This window comes from Phocoena phocoena, chromosome 21 (assembly GCF_963924675.1).
Source record: "Phocoena phocoena chromosome 21, mPhoPho1.1, whole genome shotgun sequence".
Lineage (NCBI taxonomy): Eukaryota > Metazoa > Chordata > Mammalia > Artiodactyla > Phocoenidae > Phocoena > Phocoena phocoena.
In genome coordinates, this window is record NC_089239.1 from 1826102 (window position 1) to 1846240 (window position 20139).

The 20139-nt window shown below is 37.7% G+C and overlaps 1 protein-coding gene across 2 annotated transcripts in view; it reads right to left on the bottom strand.

Annotated features, from left to right (window-relative positions):
* PSD3 (pleckstrin and Sec7 domain containing 3) overlaps positions 1-20139 on the bottom strand; it is a 566767-nt gene that overhangs the window by 297244 nt on the left and 249384 nt on the right. The window contains exons 1-4 of one of the 2 annotated variants that reach the window (XM_065900036.1): positions 8371-8399; positions 4345-4539; positions 4159-4239; positions 2074-2186 (exon numbers count right to left, since the gene is read on the bottom strand). In XM_065900036.1, coding sequence (XP_065756108.1) covers positions 2074-2186; positions 4159-4239; positions 4345-4539; positions 8371-8399 — 418 coding nt within the window. Of the gene's footprint in view, positions 1-2073; positions 2187-4158; positions 4240-4344; positions 4540-8370; positions 8400-20139 lie in introns of those variants that run through there. The other variant, XM_065900035.1, reaches the window with a different exon arrangement.

Sequence of the window (20139 nt, forward strand, 5' to 3'; positions counted from 1 at the left end):
AAAGATATTTTACAATAAAGTATTACATGAAAAACACATTATATGCAGTATGATTCTATTTAAATATAATACATCTAGAACGATATATAATATAATATTAAGAGATTATTATCTCTTGATAGTAAAATTATAATTTTTATCTTTTTTATTTAAAGTTTCTCAATTTTCTATAAGATATAGAAATGAAAATAAATTAATACTGTTACTTTTTTATTTTCTGGGAAGAAAGTGAATTAGGAAAGAAGCAGAAGTTAAAGAAAACCAAGATTTGCATCTTCCAATGTTTACTCTTTGGGTATTAGTTCTCTGGCTAAAAATATATAGACAGAAATAGTTATCCTTTTTCTTGCCATTCTTTAAAGGCAACATTTAGGTTGACTGGTCCAGGATGCTATGGATCAGACAAAAGTGAAATACTGAAATAATCACTGAAGATTTAAAAATTAATATTTAGGGGAAAAACGTTACCCAAACCAGCAAGGTCATTTCACACTTATATGGAAACATCACTTTCTCTTCTTACTTTACAAAGGAAAAGAAAAAGCACTAAGAGTTAAGCTTCTTACTTCCAAACCTTAGGATTAGTTCTCCTTATTCTCTCCCTGCAATTCTCAATCCAAGTAAAGTAGACAATAGCAGCTGCAGATGCAGAAAAATCTTATTAATTTATACTAAATGTACAAAAAAGCTTGTCCCACTACTGAATTCATGAATTAAAGATAGCTTATCTTCCAAACTATGCCTCTGAGTAGGTGATTTCTCTAAGTGGACTATCTCTAAGTAGATGCTACTAAATGCTTAAAAGTGTATGTATTCCAGTATTCTAAATACATATAAAACAAATTCTTGAATGTATTTATAAAACTCAGCAGCTAACTCTCAAATATCCTTATCAACAGCCAATTGAGTACACAAATCCGTAGTCCTTGTTTCACTTAGTAATGTCAATGTCTTCTTAGATTTGAAGAAGGTTCTAATAAAAACAATCCACTTCTATACCTTTCATTCTCTAGTCAAGGCCGACAGTGATACAGACAGTGAATAAATGGTATACATATAGTCAAAGGAATAAAGACAGTTCCTATTTTACGGATAGGAATGTGACTAACAATCAGTTAATTTAGCTACAGCCTTCAGGGCAGAGGCAGCAGGAGCAATCACTTTAGTCAATATAAAGTACACTGACACAATGTTAATTGGCAATACGGAAGCTAAGAGATAATTATAATTTCTAGTGCATCTAGTCTCAGTGATTTATTCCAGAACTTGTAAGTTTATGAAAGATACTCCAATTGTAAGTGAATATGCTTGACTTCAAACCCTGAAAACTTTGCTTTATTATAAGAATTGAAACGGAGAAATGACCTATCTTCGTAGGGTATATCAAAAATTAAATAGTTTAAAGTTGCTTTTTAAAATAATAAATACAAATATAGATCATTAAAATCATAAACCAGAGTCAGTGGTCAGTGCTGTAATAATGAATGTCCAAAAAAAGCACCAGAGACACACCACAAACTCCAGTGAGATTTGCAAATGTTTCCAAAACTAACCATAAAACTATACATGCCCTTCATCAAGAAGCTTAGAGATCAGGTGTATAGGAAGGAGAAAGAAGAAAACTAGCATTTTACTTATTACAATGCACACTGACATAAAATCTCAGTGACAAACCATGAGCAATTTAAAGAAAGTATACTGTCATACTATGGAACTGGAAAATGGAGTAAAAGTAACTAAAACAGAGTAAAGAATATCATGCAGTCATTAAACATCATGGCTTTTAAAGAATATTTGATAACATGAGAAAATGCTCACAATGAGAGGGAAAGACAGTAGGAAACAAAACTCTGTAATGATTCCAATTTGACATAAAATATTGTACAAATAGACTAGAAGGAAGTAAAGCAAAGTGTTAGTAACAGTTATCTCTAGGTAATTAGAGATAACTAGGTGATTTTCATTTTCTTCTGTATAAGTTTCCATATTTTCCATAATAAAATGTAACCTTCACACATTGAGGAAAATAGCCCTTGTTATAAGAAAGAAATTCAAGCATTTCCATCAGATTACCTTGTGAAGCAATGGTATCTGGGTTACAATAAAAATATCTATTGGAGAAGTGTACTAAAACTCTCTCTCGTTCTTGGGTTTCTCCCACAAGAGAAAATGCTTTAAAGAAGTACCTAAAAAAGAATTAAGGGGGAAAAGGTGAATTTTTAGAAAGTGTTACCATACTCTCTATGTTTGATAGTTAAAGTTAATTCATTTAAACATAAGAAATTAACAATACAAAGTAAGATATTCTATAGTTATTTTTTAAAAATCACTTACTAGATGGCCATTCAATATAAATTTATATTGATGCTTATATTATAGGAACTGTCAATATAAAAGATGACAGAGCAATAACATGGTGGCCAATACATCAAAAAAAGCCTTGGGAAGGTGGGTGATTTCTACATATGTTAAGTGTCAAGTAGCCATTTTAAAAGATCAGTCGGATAAAAACTAAAGAACACAAGTCTGGATGCATAACCATGTAGGCTATGTTTTAAACTTTTTTTTTTTTTTTTTAATTTTTTGGCCATGCCACACGGCATGTGGATCTTAGTTCCCCAACCAGGGATCGAACCCACGCCCCCTGCACTGGCAGTGTGGAGTCTTAACCACTGAACCGCCAGGGAAGTCCCCTGTAGACTATGTTTTAAAGCTTGACAAAGATCACAGGTTTTTGTCATTTTGTTACTTGACTGTAATCACCACCGACCCACTATTAAAATTACAATTATATCGCCTTATGCACAGTAGATTTCTTTTTTTATTATTATTCAAACAGAAAGTTGCAAAAATTATAATGATCCTCATCAGTTCACTCAGTCCCATGTTATTTTGTTTTCACCTTGAACTTTTGTTAGCACTTTTATGAACTCATCAGTTTTCCATTAGCACAGTAGATTTCTGTTAATTTTATTTTGCCTATTATCACTACCATATATTATTAACTTGCTACATGAGGAAGAAATTGGAAAATAAAACCCTAATTTATTTCTTAATTTAGGAATACCAATCTAGATCAATCTAGATCAGAGTCACTGAGAGTACTGTCTATTATAGATGTATCCAGGACCCTCACTTGACAAAGTAGATGCATTTACCTAAACATGAGATGGGAAGGAAAAAATCATTTAAAATGCCCTAAGAATCTTACTTTTGAAAGAAACATACAATAAAACATATTTCAGTGATGAAAGTGCTGTCTTCCTTTTCTGTAGTTAATCTAAATTATGTTGATCTAACTTTAATTTTTCTTAACTTTTTTTTATAAACCACATGAGAGAGCAAAGCAAAAATACAGATCCCTCCCCCACCCTTACCTGTTTTCATTGACAAACCTATGAGTACCCTTGATTCATGCAAAGAGCCAGAGACTAACTCACTGCTGTGCATTCTAACGGAACATCCTCCCTTCACCTCCCAGGCCTCAGTTTCCTGATTTGTAACACTAGAGCATTACACAAGATGATCTCAGAATTCCTCCAGGCTGTGACACGTTATAAAGTTTATAAGATTAAGTGCTTACTGGATTTTACCTCCAGCTGCCCTTAGAAATTTATACTATGGTATCGTGTGAGACGTGAGGGTCAGTGTGTTTCCAACACCGTCACTTGAACAGATCAGCAAAAGGCGCTACTGTCTGAAACAGTTTTACAGATACTTTCTGCTGATTATTATGTTGATATTCATTTTTATCCCATTCACTAGTTAATTCCAAAGTACTGTCTTAAAGGGCTATTTGGCTACTGTAAAAAATGATTAGGGAAAATCTAATTCTACAGTCTGTAAACTGTGCCTTTTTAAGGCATTCAAAAACCAGATTCCCACAGATTCCATTTCTCCAAGACTTACTTTGCCACCATTCTTTACTAGGTCGTCTATTTGGTGCAGGATATGAGTTCATGTGTGATTTCATAAAAACAATATATTTTTCCCACTTTCCACCATGTTTAATATCTGTAATACAATCTGAGCTAAGATCACAAAGTAACTGTGGGTTTAAAAAAATAAAAATCAGATTTTAGCTTCAGCACATTATTTTCTCTTCTCAGAATTAATTATTTAGAAGCAAAAAAGAACAAAAGTGATGTTTAATCATACCTGAGAGACTGATCCAGTGTCATTCCTGTAAAATCAAAAAACTTCAAATATTCTTCCGCAACTAGTTTGCTAAATTCATTGCTATAAGAAAACAGAATAGACTTGGTTATTAAAATTGAAGCCATCAGAACACACACATACCCCTACAAGGATACACTCAGACACCATCCTTGGAATGGGACATACTTCTTGCCTAGGTGCTTTGCCACATCCGATCTTTTGAATCTGTCTAGTTGATAAAGACGTTTGGCCAACCTTTTGGCTGCTTCTACGTTGCTGCTGGTACCATTACTGAGACTTCCTGAGGTTTCCTTTTCCAGAATTTCAGTACTCCCCATTTCAGAATGAGCCTCTAGCAGTGTTGTTTTCACCCCAGCATTGCTGTGAGAACTGATAAAGAAGGAAACAAAAGAATAGAAAAGATTGTTCTTGTGTGGCAAAAAGGAAAGTAGCTAATGAAATTATCACAATATTGTAGAACAAATGAAAAAACTATTTTAAATGATAGCATCTTATGCTTAATTATTCACAAAAATATTTTCAGTTGCTATATTTTAACATACTAGAGAAGTGATTACTTAAACCCTAGATGAGCAGTTCTCAAACCTTTTGGTCTCAGGACGTTTATATTCTTGAAAGTATAGAGAACTCCAAAGACCTCTATGTATGTAGGTTATATCTAGTGATATTCACTGCATGAGTAATTAAAACAGAAAAATTTAAATATTCATTTAAAAATAATAAATCCATTTCATGAATATAAATAATACATTTTCATTAAAAATAACTATATTTTCCAAAACAATAACATAATATTTAATGAGACAACCAACAGTGATTTACATCTTTTACAAATTTCTTTAATGCCTGGCACACTAGAAGACAGCTGGATTCTCACAGCCATTTCTACATTCACTCAGTAATAATACATCATTTTGGTTGAAAGTATTAAGAAAATCTGGCCTCACAGAAATATTTAGTTAGAAAAATAGGGAGCATTTTAATATCCTTAATTGTGGATATTCTTTTTTCATATGATGATGCCAAAATAAAACAAGTGGTAGTCTCTTAAAAGTTAGCTGCAATATAGAATCTAAACTTGTATCAATGAACTTTTTGTACTCATATTAAAAACGTCTCACATGGGCTTCCCTGGTGGCACAGCGGTTGAGAGTCTGCCTGCCAATGCAGGGGACACGGGTTCGAGCCCTGGTCTGGGAGGATCCCACATGCTGCAGAGCAACTGGGCCCGTGAGCCACAACTACTGAGCCTGCGCATCTGGAGCTTGTGCTCCACAACAAGAGAGGCCGCGACAGTGAGAGGCCCGCGCACCGCCATGAAGAGTGGCCCCCACTCGCCGCCAACTAGAGAGAGCCTGCATGCAGCAATGAAGACCCACCACAGCCAAAAATAAATAAATAAATAAATAAATTAATTAATTAATTAAAAAAAGAAAAAAGTCTCACACTTTGAATGCATCTTACCCAGGCATGATTCTGCCACATGAACTGGTCACTTGCAAAATATCTGTTGACACATTTTATTATTTTAAAAAATAACATTTATTAATGTCACCACTAATATCCTCAGAAAAGTCTTTAAGTACTGGGAAGCTGCCAAACTTTTGGTGGTAGATACAAGTTTTCCAAAATTCTAATTTTTGATTGAAACTTAAGTATTAACATTGGCAACAAGAATTGATGGTTGTTTTCCTTAAAGTAATTAAGTAACTCTATTTTCAAGAAAATGTTTGCCAAAACCACAGTTTGTCAGACTTTGAAGGAAAATGGCATTTCCATGAAAAAAGCAACTAGTTTACAGCTCACAACTCAAACTACATGAGTGCTGTTCCTAGACAGCGCTTCATGCATATTTTCCATTTCATTGCATGTGAAATTAAAAAGGCAGGTACCCGAGTGTTGAAAGGCAGTTAATTGGTACTGCTTTATCAAGGACATCTTTAGGTGAAACTGCCCTTTATTTTTATTTTGAATGCATGGCAATGAAGAATGTAACAACTAGAACAGTTTGGTGCTACTACCTTGATTTGTGCTAAGGCCCCCACCATTGCTTTTGTACCATCAGTGTGTATCAACACAGTGAAAAAGGAAAACAATGCTGCACTGTTATTATAAAAATAATTTTGACCTCACCAACCCATTGAAAGGGTCTCAGGAAGCCGCACAACCACACCGTGAGAACCTCCGCTCTAGCCAGGTGCTGCAGCATGCATCTGTAACACTAAAACCAATAACACTGTGATTTCCAGACCTTCCTTTGGACTTCCAACAGAACAAAGCTATGTTCGTGGTAAACTACTTGTGCTTAAGTAGTCTTCCAACACACTTACTGTAGACTGTAAAGCAGACATAGAATTTTTCTGCAATGAACCAGAGAGTAAATATTTCAGACTTGCAGGCCACATAAGGACCCTGGTCACACATGCTTCTTTGTTTTTTCACAACCTTTAAAAATGTAAAAGCCATTCCAGGCTACACTGAATCTAGTCTGCAGGCCCTTGCCCTATCCCATAGCTCGTTAACTTGGCCCAAATTGTAAGTAGAGAACAATTTATTGTCTAAACGAGGACACTCTGAAAAGGAAACAGGGATGATAAAATCATTAAATATGTAGTTATAATTGTTACAAGGTAAAAAAAAATAAAGCATTACCAATAAAAAAAAATAGTTGTAAACTTATAAAAATCATTACAGCAAAGTGAAGACATTTTTAAACAGAACTGCTTAATCTCTATTTTGTCACTTGTTCTACCTAACTTACAATTTCCCATTTCCCACTGATCCACCAACTGAGTGGTAGCCTGGCAGCTTCACTATCACTCAGTGCAGCTGGGCAACTGCACAACCAGCTGGTGCACCAAGGAGCGCCTGGGGGCTGCAGAGTCCCCGGAGTCCCCAACCACTGCCAGACTCTAGCAGCCCCTCTCCAAGCTCACTTATCAGCAAGCACTGCACAAGCTATCTCTGAAAGGAGCTTTAAGGGGAGGGAAAAGGGAGAGAGAGTATCCCACATAGTCTTTTAGACTCAACTATGTGAAATTTCTGTTCAATGCACACGTCAGCTCACGCATTCCAGATGAGACTGTGGAGAAGCGGCAAGTACAAAGTGGAGGGTTACAAACCCATGCTGACTTATTCTACTGCAACTATTAATGATAATACTTCATTTTTTTAAAGTCAAAGTCAAATGCTAAACCACAGTCAACACCAAGACAACAGACACAAACCAGAACTGACCCAGGCAAACCAAGATGTTTGGTAACCCTCCCTAAGCAATCAGCTACCTTAAACAATTTTCCAAAAGAAATACCCACCAATTAAAATAACTTGCTTCATTATGATGAATTCTTCGTGTAAATACATTTAAATATTTTTTCATCTTAAACTTTCCTTTATAAAGTTCACATTACCAGCCAGTTTTGTGAAATTTACACTATCAGAAAACTGAATATTTAATTTTTATATACAGCAAACCTGTAAGTAAATTCATAGAGGACACTTCTTTTAAAGGCCAGCTCACACTTCTGTGTTTTCCTAAGTAAGTGGTGAAAATGTAAAATATTTACTCTAAGAACTAGCTGAGTTACAATCAAGTAGTTTTTATAATTATGAAAAGAAAATCCCTGGAGTTGTGCTCCCGCGCATTCTCCTACTCTGCATATTAGCTATTGTGTAGAAAAAACAACGTCAAAGAAAGGATTTTCTTCTCATTAAACTGCTACTTAGCATTGTTCACTTCTCAGGGCAAATTCACGGCATGTATTTAATCACTCCATTAAAAAAAGTAATTGTACCACATACATAGTACTGCAAAGATGTTGTTCAAATACAACAGACTTACCCTAACGACACTGTATTTTTTAAATGCGGTATTGATTCCTATTCCTTATGTTTCTCATTCCTCATGTTTGCTGCCTCTTTCTCCTATCCTGCCCAGTCTATTTCACCTCATTTTCCTCACATTCACCAGAAGGAGGCAATTTAAAAATGTGTATGGATCAGACTTCTCTGGATCTTCTTGAGAAAACCTTCAGTAAAAAGGAAAATAAGGAATAAAATGAAGATAAATACTTCCATTCCTAGATGGCTTCATTCTGCCCCATTCACAATTTATGAAAGAACATGAACAAGAACAGAGATTGCCCCTTTTAAGTCAGAAAGCCTGGCAGTATGATGGCAATACCAACTCACCAACAGTACGACAGACACCAAGAACCCATATCTTGGAGCCAAGGGTGCGCCTGGGCCACGCTTCCTCTCACAAGCCCCTTCCCAGGACTCTTCATCCCCCATCTCCACTGTCTGCTGGTCCACTAGGGCTTCCAAGGACCTGGCTCCCTGTGAGGTCATATGACTATGACCTCACACTCTTGCAAGTGTTTACTGTTGGGGTTTCTGTATGTTTTTACAGTACTAATAAAAACAGAAGCCAGAACACAGGGTCCACTGTATACCAAGAGCATACACAACAATGGCAGCCCTGCCTTGTTCACACTTGATAAAGCAAACTGGATGACCCCTCTCAGCAGGAGGGACACCCCTGTTTTGTTTCCTGGAATACACAAGACATTGTCCATCTAGTCTGCTGAGTGTTAGATGCTTTCAATAGTTTGAATTTTCCTATCTTTTCTACAGTTCCGCTTTTCTTCTTGATCAAGTAACTTAAATCTCCTAAGGTGAAATCCTTACCAGTCACTTAAATATAGAAGAAACTTCCCAAAAGCTTCTCCCTGTGATATATATAAATGCTTCACTAAGGCCTATACCTCACACCTCCAAACATATGTGGTTACACTCTATCATCAACATCATCAAAAGAAGGATCAGATCACTGAGTCTGACCATCAAGCCTTTTCATAACCTTTTTATCATACTGATTACTGCGTTTTCCAAAAAAATTAATAGGACACCCAGTTAAATCAGAATTTCAAATAAACAAAAAACAGGTTTTAGTGAAAGTATGTCTCAAAAATTGCATGGGGCATACTGACACTAAAAAAATGACTCATTATTTATCTAAAATTCAAATTTAACTGGGCATCCTGACTTTATCTGGTAACCCTATCTCCTGAATGCTTGTTCTTGATCAGACTCCTTCTGGGTTTGTTTCAACTTGCTTCTGTGATTTAATTTTTATTCCTACTATTTTTCTATTGTCTTATCAAGATCTTCTCTCAATTGACTATGATTTGCTGATTCTTCCCTAATGTCCTTCAAATACAAAAGGAAAACCCTCTTTTCTCTGTATTTTCACCCTTCCTTCCCAGCCTGCATACTGCCACCATGGATGTGATAAAACGTCTCCTTCACAAATATCCTACGCAAGGTAAAAGCCCATGCTCTGCCGCATGTCGTTAAGGCCCTTCACAAGCCAACCCCAACTGCCCGTTTAGACTGGTCACCTCCATCGTCTTCATGCTTGGGCTGCACAGAGATGTAAGCTGTGCTCTTATACCCCTTCCCCACGTCCTTCCCTTTGCCGCTCCTGTCACCCCCACCCTAAAATCCTGGGGTTCCCCAAAATTCTGCAAACTCAATGATCCTACAAGAACCCAAGTGAAATAACAGCTTTTCTAAGACTCGTACTCCAACCCCCCCGGCTGCATTCTCAGAGCACCTGGATATTACAGCTCTGCTTTTTTAAAGTCCCACCTCTCTCACCTACCACTATCTTAAACTTCACTTTGTATCCACATCAGAAGAGTAGGCTGAGGTTATTCAACAGCCATCTGTTGAAAGAACGCAGAACTGAGCAAGCAGCTGTGTCCACTTCCTTTGAGGTCTTCCGCGTTCTGCCAGCAATGACATGGGGCACTAACTTTCTAGTTCAGTATAACCGATCCCGAAAAGTTCTAAGGAGACTGACATCAGCAGAGGGTACCAGATACACTGTCTTAGTTCATATTTTCTTTGAATTTAAATTTTTTAAATGTCTTTAAATTTTTATTTAATTGTGGTAATAAAACTAAGATAAAAAAATAAACTAGGCTAAGGTGTGCGCCCTGCATTTAGAAAACAACCACAGTCACCTAGTTCAATTTCATACATAAGCTAGTCAGAGGCAAGTCAGAAGAATCCCAAAGAGGGCGAGGAAACAACTCCAGTCACAAGTGGAATAAAAGGACTGGAAGGGAGCACTATGACCCGGCTGCCATTCTGCAAGCTGAGGATGCAGTCACAGAGGCCTGAGACCAGCAGACTCAGGGAAGCCAGAATAAAGTCAGTCAAGAAGAGCTCTAAGTACAACACCGTAAGTGAGATACACTTAAAACCCAGAAGCATAAATCGCCTCTAAGAAAGGAAAGGAAATCTTCTTGGCCACCATTATCTATGGCCTTTATTTCTCAGGCAGAGTAGATAGCACCTAATCTAATCTTTTAAAAACATATTCCTTTTATCAAAATTTTTTAAAAATTATTTTATTTTTTATTGAAGAATAGTTGTATTAGCTTCAGGTGTATGACAAAGTGATTCAGTAATACATATGTATATATCTATCCTTTTACAGATTCTTTTCCCTTATAGGTTATTACAAAATATTGAGTATAGTTCCTTGTGCTACACCGTAGGTCCTTCTTGGTTATCTTTTTTATATATAGTAGTATGTATATGTTAACCCCAAACTCCTAATTTATCCCTCTCCACCTCTTCCCCTTTGGTAACCCTGAGTTTGCTTTCTACGGCTATGAGTCTATTTCTGTTTTGTATATTAAGTTCATTTGTACCACTTTTTTTTTATATGTCACATATAAGCAATACAATACTTGTCTTTGTTTGGCTTACTTTACTTAGTATGATAATCTCTAGGTCCATCCATGTTGGTGCAAATGGTATTATTTCATTCTTTTTTATGACTGAGTAATATTCCATTGTTTATATACACCACATCTTCTTTATCCACTGCTCTGTCGATGGGCATCTAGGTTGCTTCCACGTCTTGGCTATTGTAAACAGTGCTGCAATGAACACTGGGGTGCACGTGGCTTTTTGAATTATGGTTTTCTCTGGATATATGTCCCTGAGTGGGACTGCAGGATACGGTAGTTCTATTTATAGTTTTTTAAGGAACCTCCATACTGTTCTCCATAGTGGCTGTACCAATTTACACTCCCACCAACAATGTAAGAGGGTTCCTTTTTCTCTACACCCTCTCCAGCATTTATTATTTGTAGACTTTTTGATGATGGCCATTCTGATCAGTGTGGAGTGATACATCATTGCAGTCTTGATTTGCATTTCTCTAATAATTAGCAATGCTGAGCACCTTTTTATGTGCCTCTGGCCCATATGTATGTCTTCTTGGGAGAAACATCTATTTAGATCTTCTGCCCATTTTTGTATTGGGTTGTTGGTTTTTTGATATTGAGCTGCATGAGCTGCTTGTATATTCTGGAGAGCAAGCCCTTGTTGGTCACATTGTTTGCAAATATTTTCTCCCATTCCGTAGTTTGTTTTTTTGTTTTGTTTATGGTTTCCTTTGCTGTGCAAAAGCTTCTAAGTTTAATTAGGTCCCATTTGTTTACTTTTGTTTTTATTTCCGTTACTCTAGGAGATGGATCCAAAAAGATATTGCTGCAATTTACGTCAAAGAATGTTCTGTGTACTTTTTCCACTAGGAGTTTTATAGCATCAAGTCTTACATTTAGATCTTTAATCCATTTTGAGTTTATCATTGTGTATGGTGTTAGGAAGTGTTCTAATTTCCTTCTTTTACATGTAGCTGTCCAGTTTTCCCAGCACCACTTATTGAAGAGACTGTCTTTTCTCCGTTGTATATTCTTGCCTCCTTTGTCATAGATTAATTGACCATAGATGTGTGGGTTTATTTCTGAGCTCTCTAATCTGTTCCATTGATCTATGTTTCTGTTTTTGTGCCACTACCATACTGTCTTGATTACTATGTAGTATAGTCTGAAGTCAGAGACCCTGATTCTTCCAGCTCTTTTTTTCTTTCTCAAGATTGCTTTGGTTATTTGAGGTCTTTTGTGTTTCCATACAAATTTTTAAATTTTTTGCTCTAGTTCTGTGAAAAATGCCATTGGTAATTTGTAGGGATTGCACTGAATCTTTAGATTGCCTTGGGTAATATAGTCATTTTGACAATATTGATTCTTCCGATCCAAGAACACAGTATATCTTTCCATCTGTTTGTATCATCTTTGATTTCTTTCATCAGTGTCTTATAGTTTTCAGAGTACAGGTCTTTTTCCTCCTTAGGTAGGTTTATTCCTAGGTATTTTATTCTTTTTGATGCAAAGGTAAATGGGATTGTTTCCTTAATTTCTCTTTCTGATCTTTCATTGTTAGTGTATAGAAATGCAACAGATTTCTGCATATTAATTTTGTATCCTACAACTTTACCGAATTCATTGATGAGCTCTAGCAGTTTTCTACACCTAATCTTGAGGGAAACGTAAATGAGGTTATTCAAAACAGCTACAGCACCTCCAGTGGTGCCATTTACCTAATAGTATCTAATATTGGTTAAGCCTGGGAGTAGTGCTTTCTAGAGATTGTCTCAGGCAGAGTGTTGGCCTGACACAGGCCTCAGCACTCTTCCTACCTCAGGAAGAAGGAGGAATGTATACCAGGGGGAGGGGGAGGGGGAGGGAGAGAGGGGGTGGGAGAGGAGGGAGAGGGTTAAGAAGAGAGGAAGGGAGCTAGAGAAAGAGAGAGCAGAGAGTGTGCAAGCATATGGGGAAAAACAGGAGACAGAGGAGAAAAACCCTGAGTTTGATTCAAAGACTTGAAGACATGATAAGTATAAGGCGCTCACAGTATATCCAGGCAGAGCTACCTGTGGGAACTCAGTACAGGCACAGCAGTTGCCCACACACTGATGGGTGCCCTCACAGGGTGAGAGTCTACATGACCAAGGAACTCCAAAATGTGCCACCCGAAAAATATGCCTAGCAGAGTATTCATCTGAATAAACCTCCATTACAGTGAAAGAATTAGGAGGTCCCCTTAATTTATTAATGAGATTCTCCAGGCAAGCACTCAGTTTGCCAGTAAGGAACAACTATAAATTTAGAAGATGCTAAAAGCGAGTATCTGTTGAAAAGCTCCAGTTAGACTGCCACGTTCAAACATGGGTTCCATCAGCCACCAGTTGTGGGTAAGTTCATTATTCTCCGTGAGCCTCAGTTTGTTCATCTACAGAATGGAAAGAACGAAGTGCTATGAAGATTAAATGAGAAGAGCTGTGTAAATGCTTAGGGCAGAGTCTGGCACACGGTAAACAATAAATGTCAGCTGCCATCACCAGACCCATTTTCATCACTACACCACCCCTTGCACCACTAAGATTACTACTTGGTTATTTGGATGATCAGGCGAGATCAGCATTTTATTAAATGTAAACTGCTATTAGTAATCATATACAAATGTTAGCTCTCAGTATCAATGAATACTTGATTTTTCTAAAGAAAACTGCCTCAAATGAACACATTTTTGATGTTTATATAGAATAGATTTCTCTAGATGGGACTGCATCTTACCTACAAATGATTTCAGGGCTCTTATAAGAGAACCATAAACAAAACCTAATAATCAAAACTCAGCACAGAGGCCAAAATTCAGTCTTTACCAATGATGAATTTTAGTAAGCGTCACCTAGAAGGTCTGCCTCCTCAGGGAACCTTTCACCTCACTCATTTTTCTCAGTCCTGCCTTCGGTGTTCCAGAAGAGGGCACCCGTGTGCAAGGCAGTGTACAGAGACCGACCAAGCTCACCAACGGAATGAGACAGGCTGAACATGCCTTAGTAGCACTAATTTCTAGGAAACAACTGGACTCGTCACCCTTCTACAGGTTCAGACTCCTCTGGGCATGATCCAGAAGACGGGGGTTTTCACTTTTTTGCTTTTTGGGGTTGTTTTGTTTTTCTATACTAGGCTGCAGCTTTTCTGGGCCAGCTCTCAAATAAGCATGTAATACCTGCAATACTATCAACTTTAATACAACCACATTATAAAAATTTGAAATGAATCATTTGCAAAGCAACTATTTCTAAATGCTGAGCGTGAAAACTAAGGAGAAAAAAAATGATGCAAAAACATTTACATGTTCACTCTTTGCACAGAAGCTTCTTTGCGCAAAGTGGGATCCATGAATCCCAATTCCAGTGGGCAGGAAAGGAAGAGTGAATCATTTGCAGATAGACTAACTTGTTTTCCTGAGATACTCTTAAAATGTCATTGGAATTCTGAGTTTACAACTTTCATGAGAAACAGCTTTTGGCTATGTTGCTTCACTGCCTTGATATGGCATTAAAAATTTCTGATAACACCATATCACTCTCCACCCTGACAAAAGAAAATAAAGGGGCAACTGCATTCCACTCCCTTGTAAACTAATCAGTAGATGGTCTGAAGCTGATCATCTCCTTTAATAATGTGATTAAAATACACTGCATAGAGAGGCAGAGTCAAGATGGCAGCGTGGGAAGACACGGCGTTGGAGTCTCCCCACAACTAGGGCACCTGCCGGCCATTGGGGGGGACTGTGACGACCAAGCAGACAGGAGGAACCCCCAAGTGAACCAGTAGGAGGTAGGGGGGACTGAGGGAGGGAGAAGTGGAGGCCAGACAGGATTGGCACCCTGAGGCTGGGAAGATCTGGAGAGGCGGGGGGAGGGACCCTCCGGGAGGAGTGGGAGAGGAGTGGAGGGCGATCTTCTGGCCCAGTCGGGCCAGAGAGCCGGCTGAGCTCCCAGGCTGATCCCCTGCCCTCCAAAGCCCCTTCAGCCCGCATGGGTCCCTGGGGGCACAGGAGGGAGGCTGGGGAGATCAGAAGAGGCAGGCGGGAGGAACCATCCAGGACAGGAGGAGCAGGAGAGGAGGGCGTTTGCCCCCCCGACTCGAGCCCAGGAGGCCTGCTGGGCTCCCAGGTTGGGTCCCCTGCCCTCTGAGACCAGGGGTGGGGGGCCTGCCTGGGCCCTTTCTGTTCCTTGAGCCTAAGCCCCACCCCCCACAGCCCCCAGGGCCTTTTCCAGCCCTGTGGGTCCTGAGCATAGGACCTGCCCACCACCCAAACCTTGCCCTTGCTTAGGCACCACCCTCCACAGCCAAGGCCTTTTCCCATTTTTTTTCTTTTCCCTCCCCCTCTTTTTTACTATTGTGGTACTGATGTACCTTCCAGTTGTTGATTCATCTATATTTTAAATTTATATTCTTTTCAATATATCTGTTAGTTTCCTAGTCTAATTTTATCTTCTACTTTGTTATTGTTCTCTTTTTTGCCACCCCACACGGCTTGTGGGATCTTGGTTCATGAGCTGGGCCTGGGCCGAAGCTCCTGCAGCGGGGGCTCCAAGTCTGAACCACTGGACTAACAGAGAACCTCAGACCGCAGGGAATATTCATCGGAGTGAGGTCTCCAGGAGATCCTCATCTTAGCACCCAGACCAAGTTCTACCCAATAGCTTACAAACTCCAGCACTGGAAGCCTCAGGCCAAGCAACCAGTAAGACAGGAATGCAATACCATTCATTAAAAAAAAAAAAAAAAAAAAGAGGAAAAAAAATGAGATAGCAAAAAAATGTGTAACAGATGAAGGAGCAAGATAAAAACCTACAAGACCAAATAAATGAAGAGGAAATAGGCAATCTACCTGTAAAAGAATTCAGAGTGATGATAGTAAAAATGATCCAGAATCTCAGAAATAGAATGGAGGCACGGATTGAGAAAATACAAGAAATGTTTAACATTTTAGAAGAACTAAACAACAAACAAACAGAGATGAACAACACAATAACTGAAGTGAAACTACATTAGAAGGAATCAATAACAGAATAACTGAGGCAGAAGAACAAATAAGTGAACTGGAAGACAAAATGGTGGAAATAAGTGCCAAGGAGCAGAATAAAGAAAAAAGAATTGAAGACAACCTCAGAGACCTCTGGGACAACACTAAACACACCAACATTCGAATTATAGGGGTCCCAGAAGAAGAAGAGAAAAAGAAAGGGTCTGAGAAAATATTTGAAGAGATTACAGTCGAAAACTTCCCTAACATGGGAAAGGAAATAGTCACCCAAGTCCAGGAAGCACAGAGTCCCATACAGGATAAACCCTAGGAAAAACACACCAAGACACATATTAATCAAACTAACAAAATTCAAAGAAAAAACATTAAAAGCAGCAAGGGAAAAACAAAAAATAACACACAAAGGAATCCCTATAAGGTCGTCAGATGATTTTTCAGTGGAAACTCTGCAGGCCAGAAGGCAGTGGCAGGATATACTTAAAGTGATGAAAGAGAAAAACCCACAACCAAGATTACTCTTCCCAGCAAAGATCTCATTCAGATTACCCAGAGAAGCCAAAAGCTTTTCAGACAAGCAAAAGCTAAGAGAAATCAGCACCACCAAACCAGCTTTACAACAAATGCTAAAGAAACTTCTCTAGGCGTGAAACATGAGAGAAGAAAAAAACCTGCAAAAACAAACCGAAAACAATTAAGAAAATGGTAATAGGAACCTGCATATCAATAACAACCTTGACCGTAAATGGATTAAATGCCCCAATCAAAAGACACAGACTGGTTGAATGGATACAAAAACAAGACCCAAATATATGCCGTGTACAAGAGACCCACTTCAGACCTGAAAGTGACACATACAGACTGAAAGTGAAGGGATGGAAAAAGATATTCCATGCAAATGGAAATCAAAAGAAAGCTGGAGCAGCAATACTTGTATCAGATAAAATAGATTTTAAAATAAAGACTCTTACAAGACATAAGGAGGGACACTACATAATGATCAAATGATCAGTCCAAGAAGAAGATGTGACAATTATAAATGTTTATGCACCCAACACAGGAGCACCTCAATACATAAGGCAAATGCTAACAACCATGAAAGGGGAAATCGACAGTAACACACTAATAGTAGGGGACTTTATCACCCCACTTACACCAATGGAAAAATCATCCAAACAGAAAATAAATAAGGAAACACAAGCTTTAAATGACACAATGGACCAGACAGATTTAATTGATATTTATAGAACATTCCACCCAAAAGTGGCAGAATACACTTTCTTCTCGAGTGCACATGGGACATTCTCCAGGATGGATCACATCTTGGGTCAAAAATCAAGACTCACTAAATTTAAGAAAATTGAAATCATATCAAGCACCTTTTCTGACCACAACGCTACGAGACTGGAAACCACTTACAGGAAAAAAACTGTAAAAAACACAAATACATGGAGGCTCAACAGTGCACTACTAAATAACCAAGAGATCACTGAAGAAATCAAAGAAGAAATTAAAAAATACAAAGAAACAAATGACAATGAAAACACAACAACCCCAAACCCATGGGACGCAGCAAAAAACAGTTCTAAGAGGGCAGTTTATAGCAATTCAATCTCACCTCAAGAAACAAGAAAAATCTCAAATAAACAATCTAACCCTATACTTAAAACAATAAGAGAAAGAAGAACAAAGAAAACCCAAAGTCAGTAGAAGGAAAGAAATCATAAAGATCAGAGTAGAAATGAATGAAATAGAAATGAAGAAAACAACAGCAAAGATCAATAAAACTAAAAGCTGGTTCTTTGAGAAGATAAGCAAAATTGATAAACCCTTAGCCAGACTGATCAAGAAAAAAAGGGAGGGGATGTAAATCAATAAAATTAGAAATGAAAAAGGAGAAATCACAACTGACACTGCAGAAATGCAAAGGATTATGAGACTACTACAAACAACTTTATGGCAATAAAATGGACAACCATGAAGAAATGGACAAATTCTTGGAAAGGTATAATTTTCCAACGCTGAACCTGGAAGAATTAGAAAATATAAACAGACCTATCATAAGTAATGAAATTCAAACTGTAATTAAAAGTCTTCCAACAAACAAAAGTCCAGGACCAGAGGGCTTCACAGGTGAATTCTATCAAACATTTACAGAAGAGTTGACCCCAATTCTTCTCAAACCCTTTCAAAAAACTGCAAAGGGAGAAACACTCCCAAATTCATTCTACAAAGCCACCGTCACCCTGATACCAAAAGCAGAAAAAGATATCACAAAAAAAGAAAATTATAGACCAATATCACTGATGAACATAGATGCAAAAATCCTCAACAAAACACTAAAAACAGAATCCAACAGCACATTAAAGGGATCATACAGAATGATCAAGTGGGGTTTATCCCAGTGATACAAGGATTCTTCAATATAAGCAAATCAATCAATGTGATACACCACATTAACAAATTAAGGAGTAAAAACCATATGAGCATCTCAACAGATGCAGAAAAAGCTTTTGACAAAATTCAACACTCATTTATGACAAAAGCTCTCCAGAAAATGGGCATAGAGGGAACTTATCTCAACATAATAAAGGCCATATATGACAAATCCACAGCAAGCGTCATATTCAATGGTGAAAAACTGAAAGCATTTCCACTAAGATCAGGAACAGGCCAAGGATGTCCACTCTTGCCGCTCTTATTCAACATAGTTTTGGAAGTCCTAGCCACAGCAATCAAAGAAGAAAAAGAAATAAAAGGAATACAAATTGGAAAAGAAGTAAAACCGTCACTGTTTGCTGATGACATGATACTATACATAGAAAATCCTAAAGATGCCACCAGAAAACTACTAGAACTACTAAATGAATTCAGTAAGGTTGCAGGATACAAAATTAGTACACAGAAGTCTCTGGCATTGCTATACACCAACAATGAAAAATCAGAAAGAGAAATTAAGGAAACATTGCATTTACCACTGCAACAAAAAGAATAAAATACCTAGAAATAAACCTGCCTAAGGAGGTGAAAGACTTGTACTCAGAAAACTATAAAACACTGATGAAAGAAATCAAAGATGACATAAACAGATGGAGAAATATACCATGTTCTTGGACTGGAAGAATCAACATTGTGATAATGACTATACAACCCAAAGCAATCTACAGATTCAATGCAATCTCTCTCAAACTACCAATGGCATTCTTCACAGAATTAGAACAAAAAGTTTTGCAATTTGTATGGAAACACAAAAGACCCCGAATTGCCAAAGCAATCTTGAGAAAGAAAAACAGAGTTGGAGGAAGCAGGCTCCCCAACTTCAAACTATACCACAAAGCTACAGTAATCAAGACTGTATGGTACTGGCACAAAAAGAGAAACAGAGATCAATGGTACAGGATAGAATGCCCAGAGATAAACCCACACACATATGGGCACGTAATTTACAACACAGGAGGCAAGAACACACAATGGAGAAAAGACAGCCTCTTCAATAAGTGGTGCTTGGAAAATGGACAGTTACATGTAAAAGAATGAAATTAGAACACTCCCTAACACCATACACAAAAATAAACTCCAAATGGATTAAAGACCTAAATATAAGACCAGACACTATAAAACTCTTAGAGGAAAACATAGAAAAAACATTCTTTGACACAAACCACAGCAAGATCTTTTTTCACTCACCTCCTGGAATAACAAAAATAAAAACAAAAATAAACAAATGGGACCTAATTAAACTTAAAAGCTTTTGCACAGCAAAGGAAACCATAAGCAAGACGAAAAGACAACTCTCAGAATGGGAGAAAATATTTGCAAACAAATCAACGGACAAAGGATTAATCTCCCAACTATACAAAGAGCTCATGGAGCTCAATATCAAAAAAAAAAACCAAACAACCCAATTAAAAAATGGGTAGAAGACCTAAATAGACATTTTACCAAAGGAGACATACAGATGGCCAAGAGGTACATGAAAAGTTGCTCAACTTCACTAATTATTAGAGAAATGCAAATCAAAACTACAATGAGGTATCACCTCACGCGAGTCAGAATGGCATTATCAAAAAATCTAGAAACAATAAATGCTGGAAAGGGTGTGGTGAAAAGGGAACCCTCCTGCACTGCTGGTGGGAATGTAAATTGATATAGCCACTATGTAAAACAGTATGGAGGGTCCTTAAAAAACTAAAA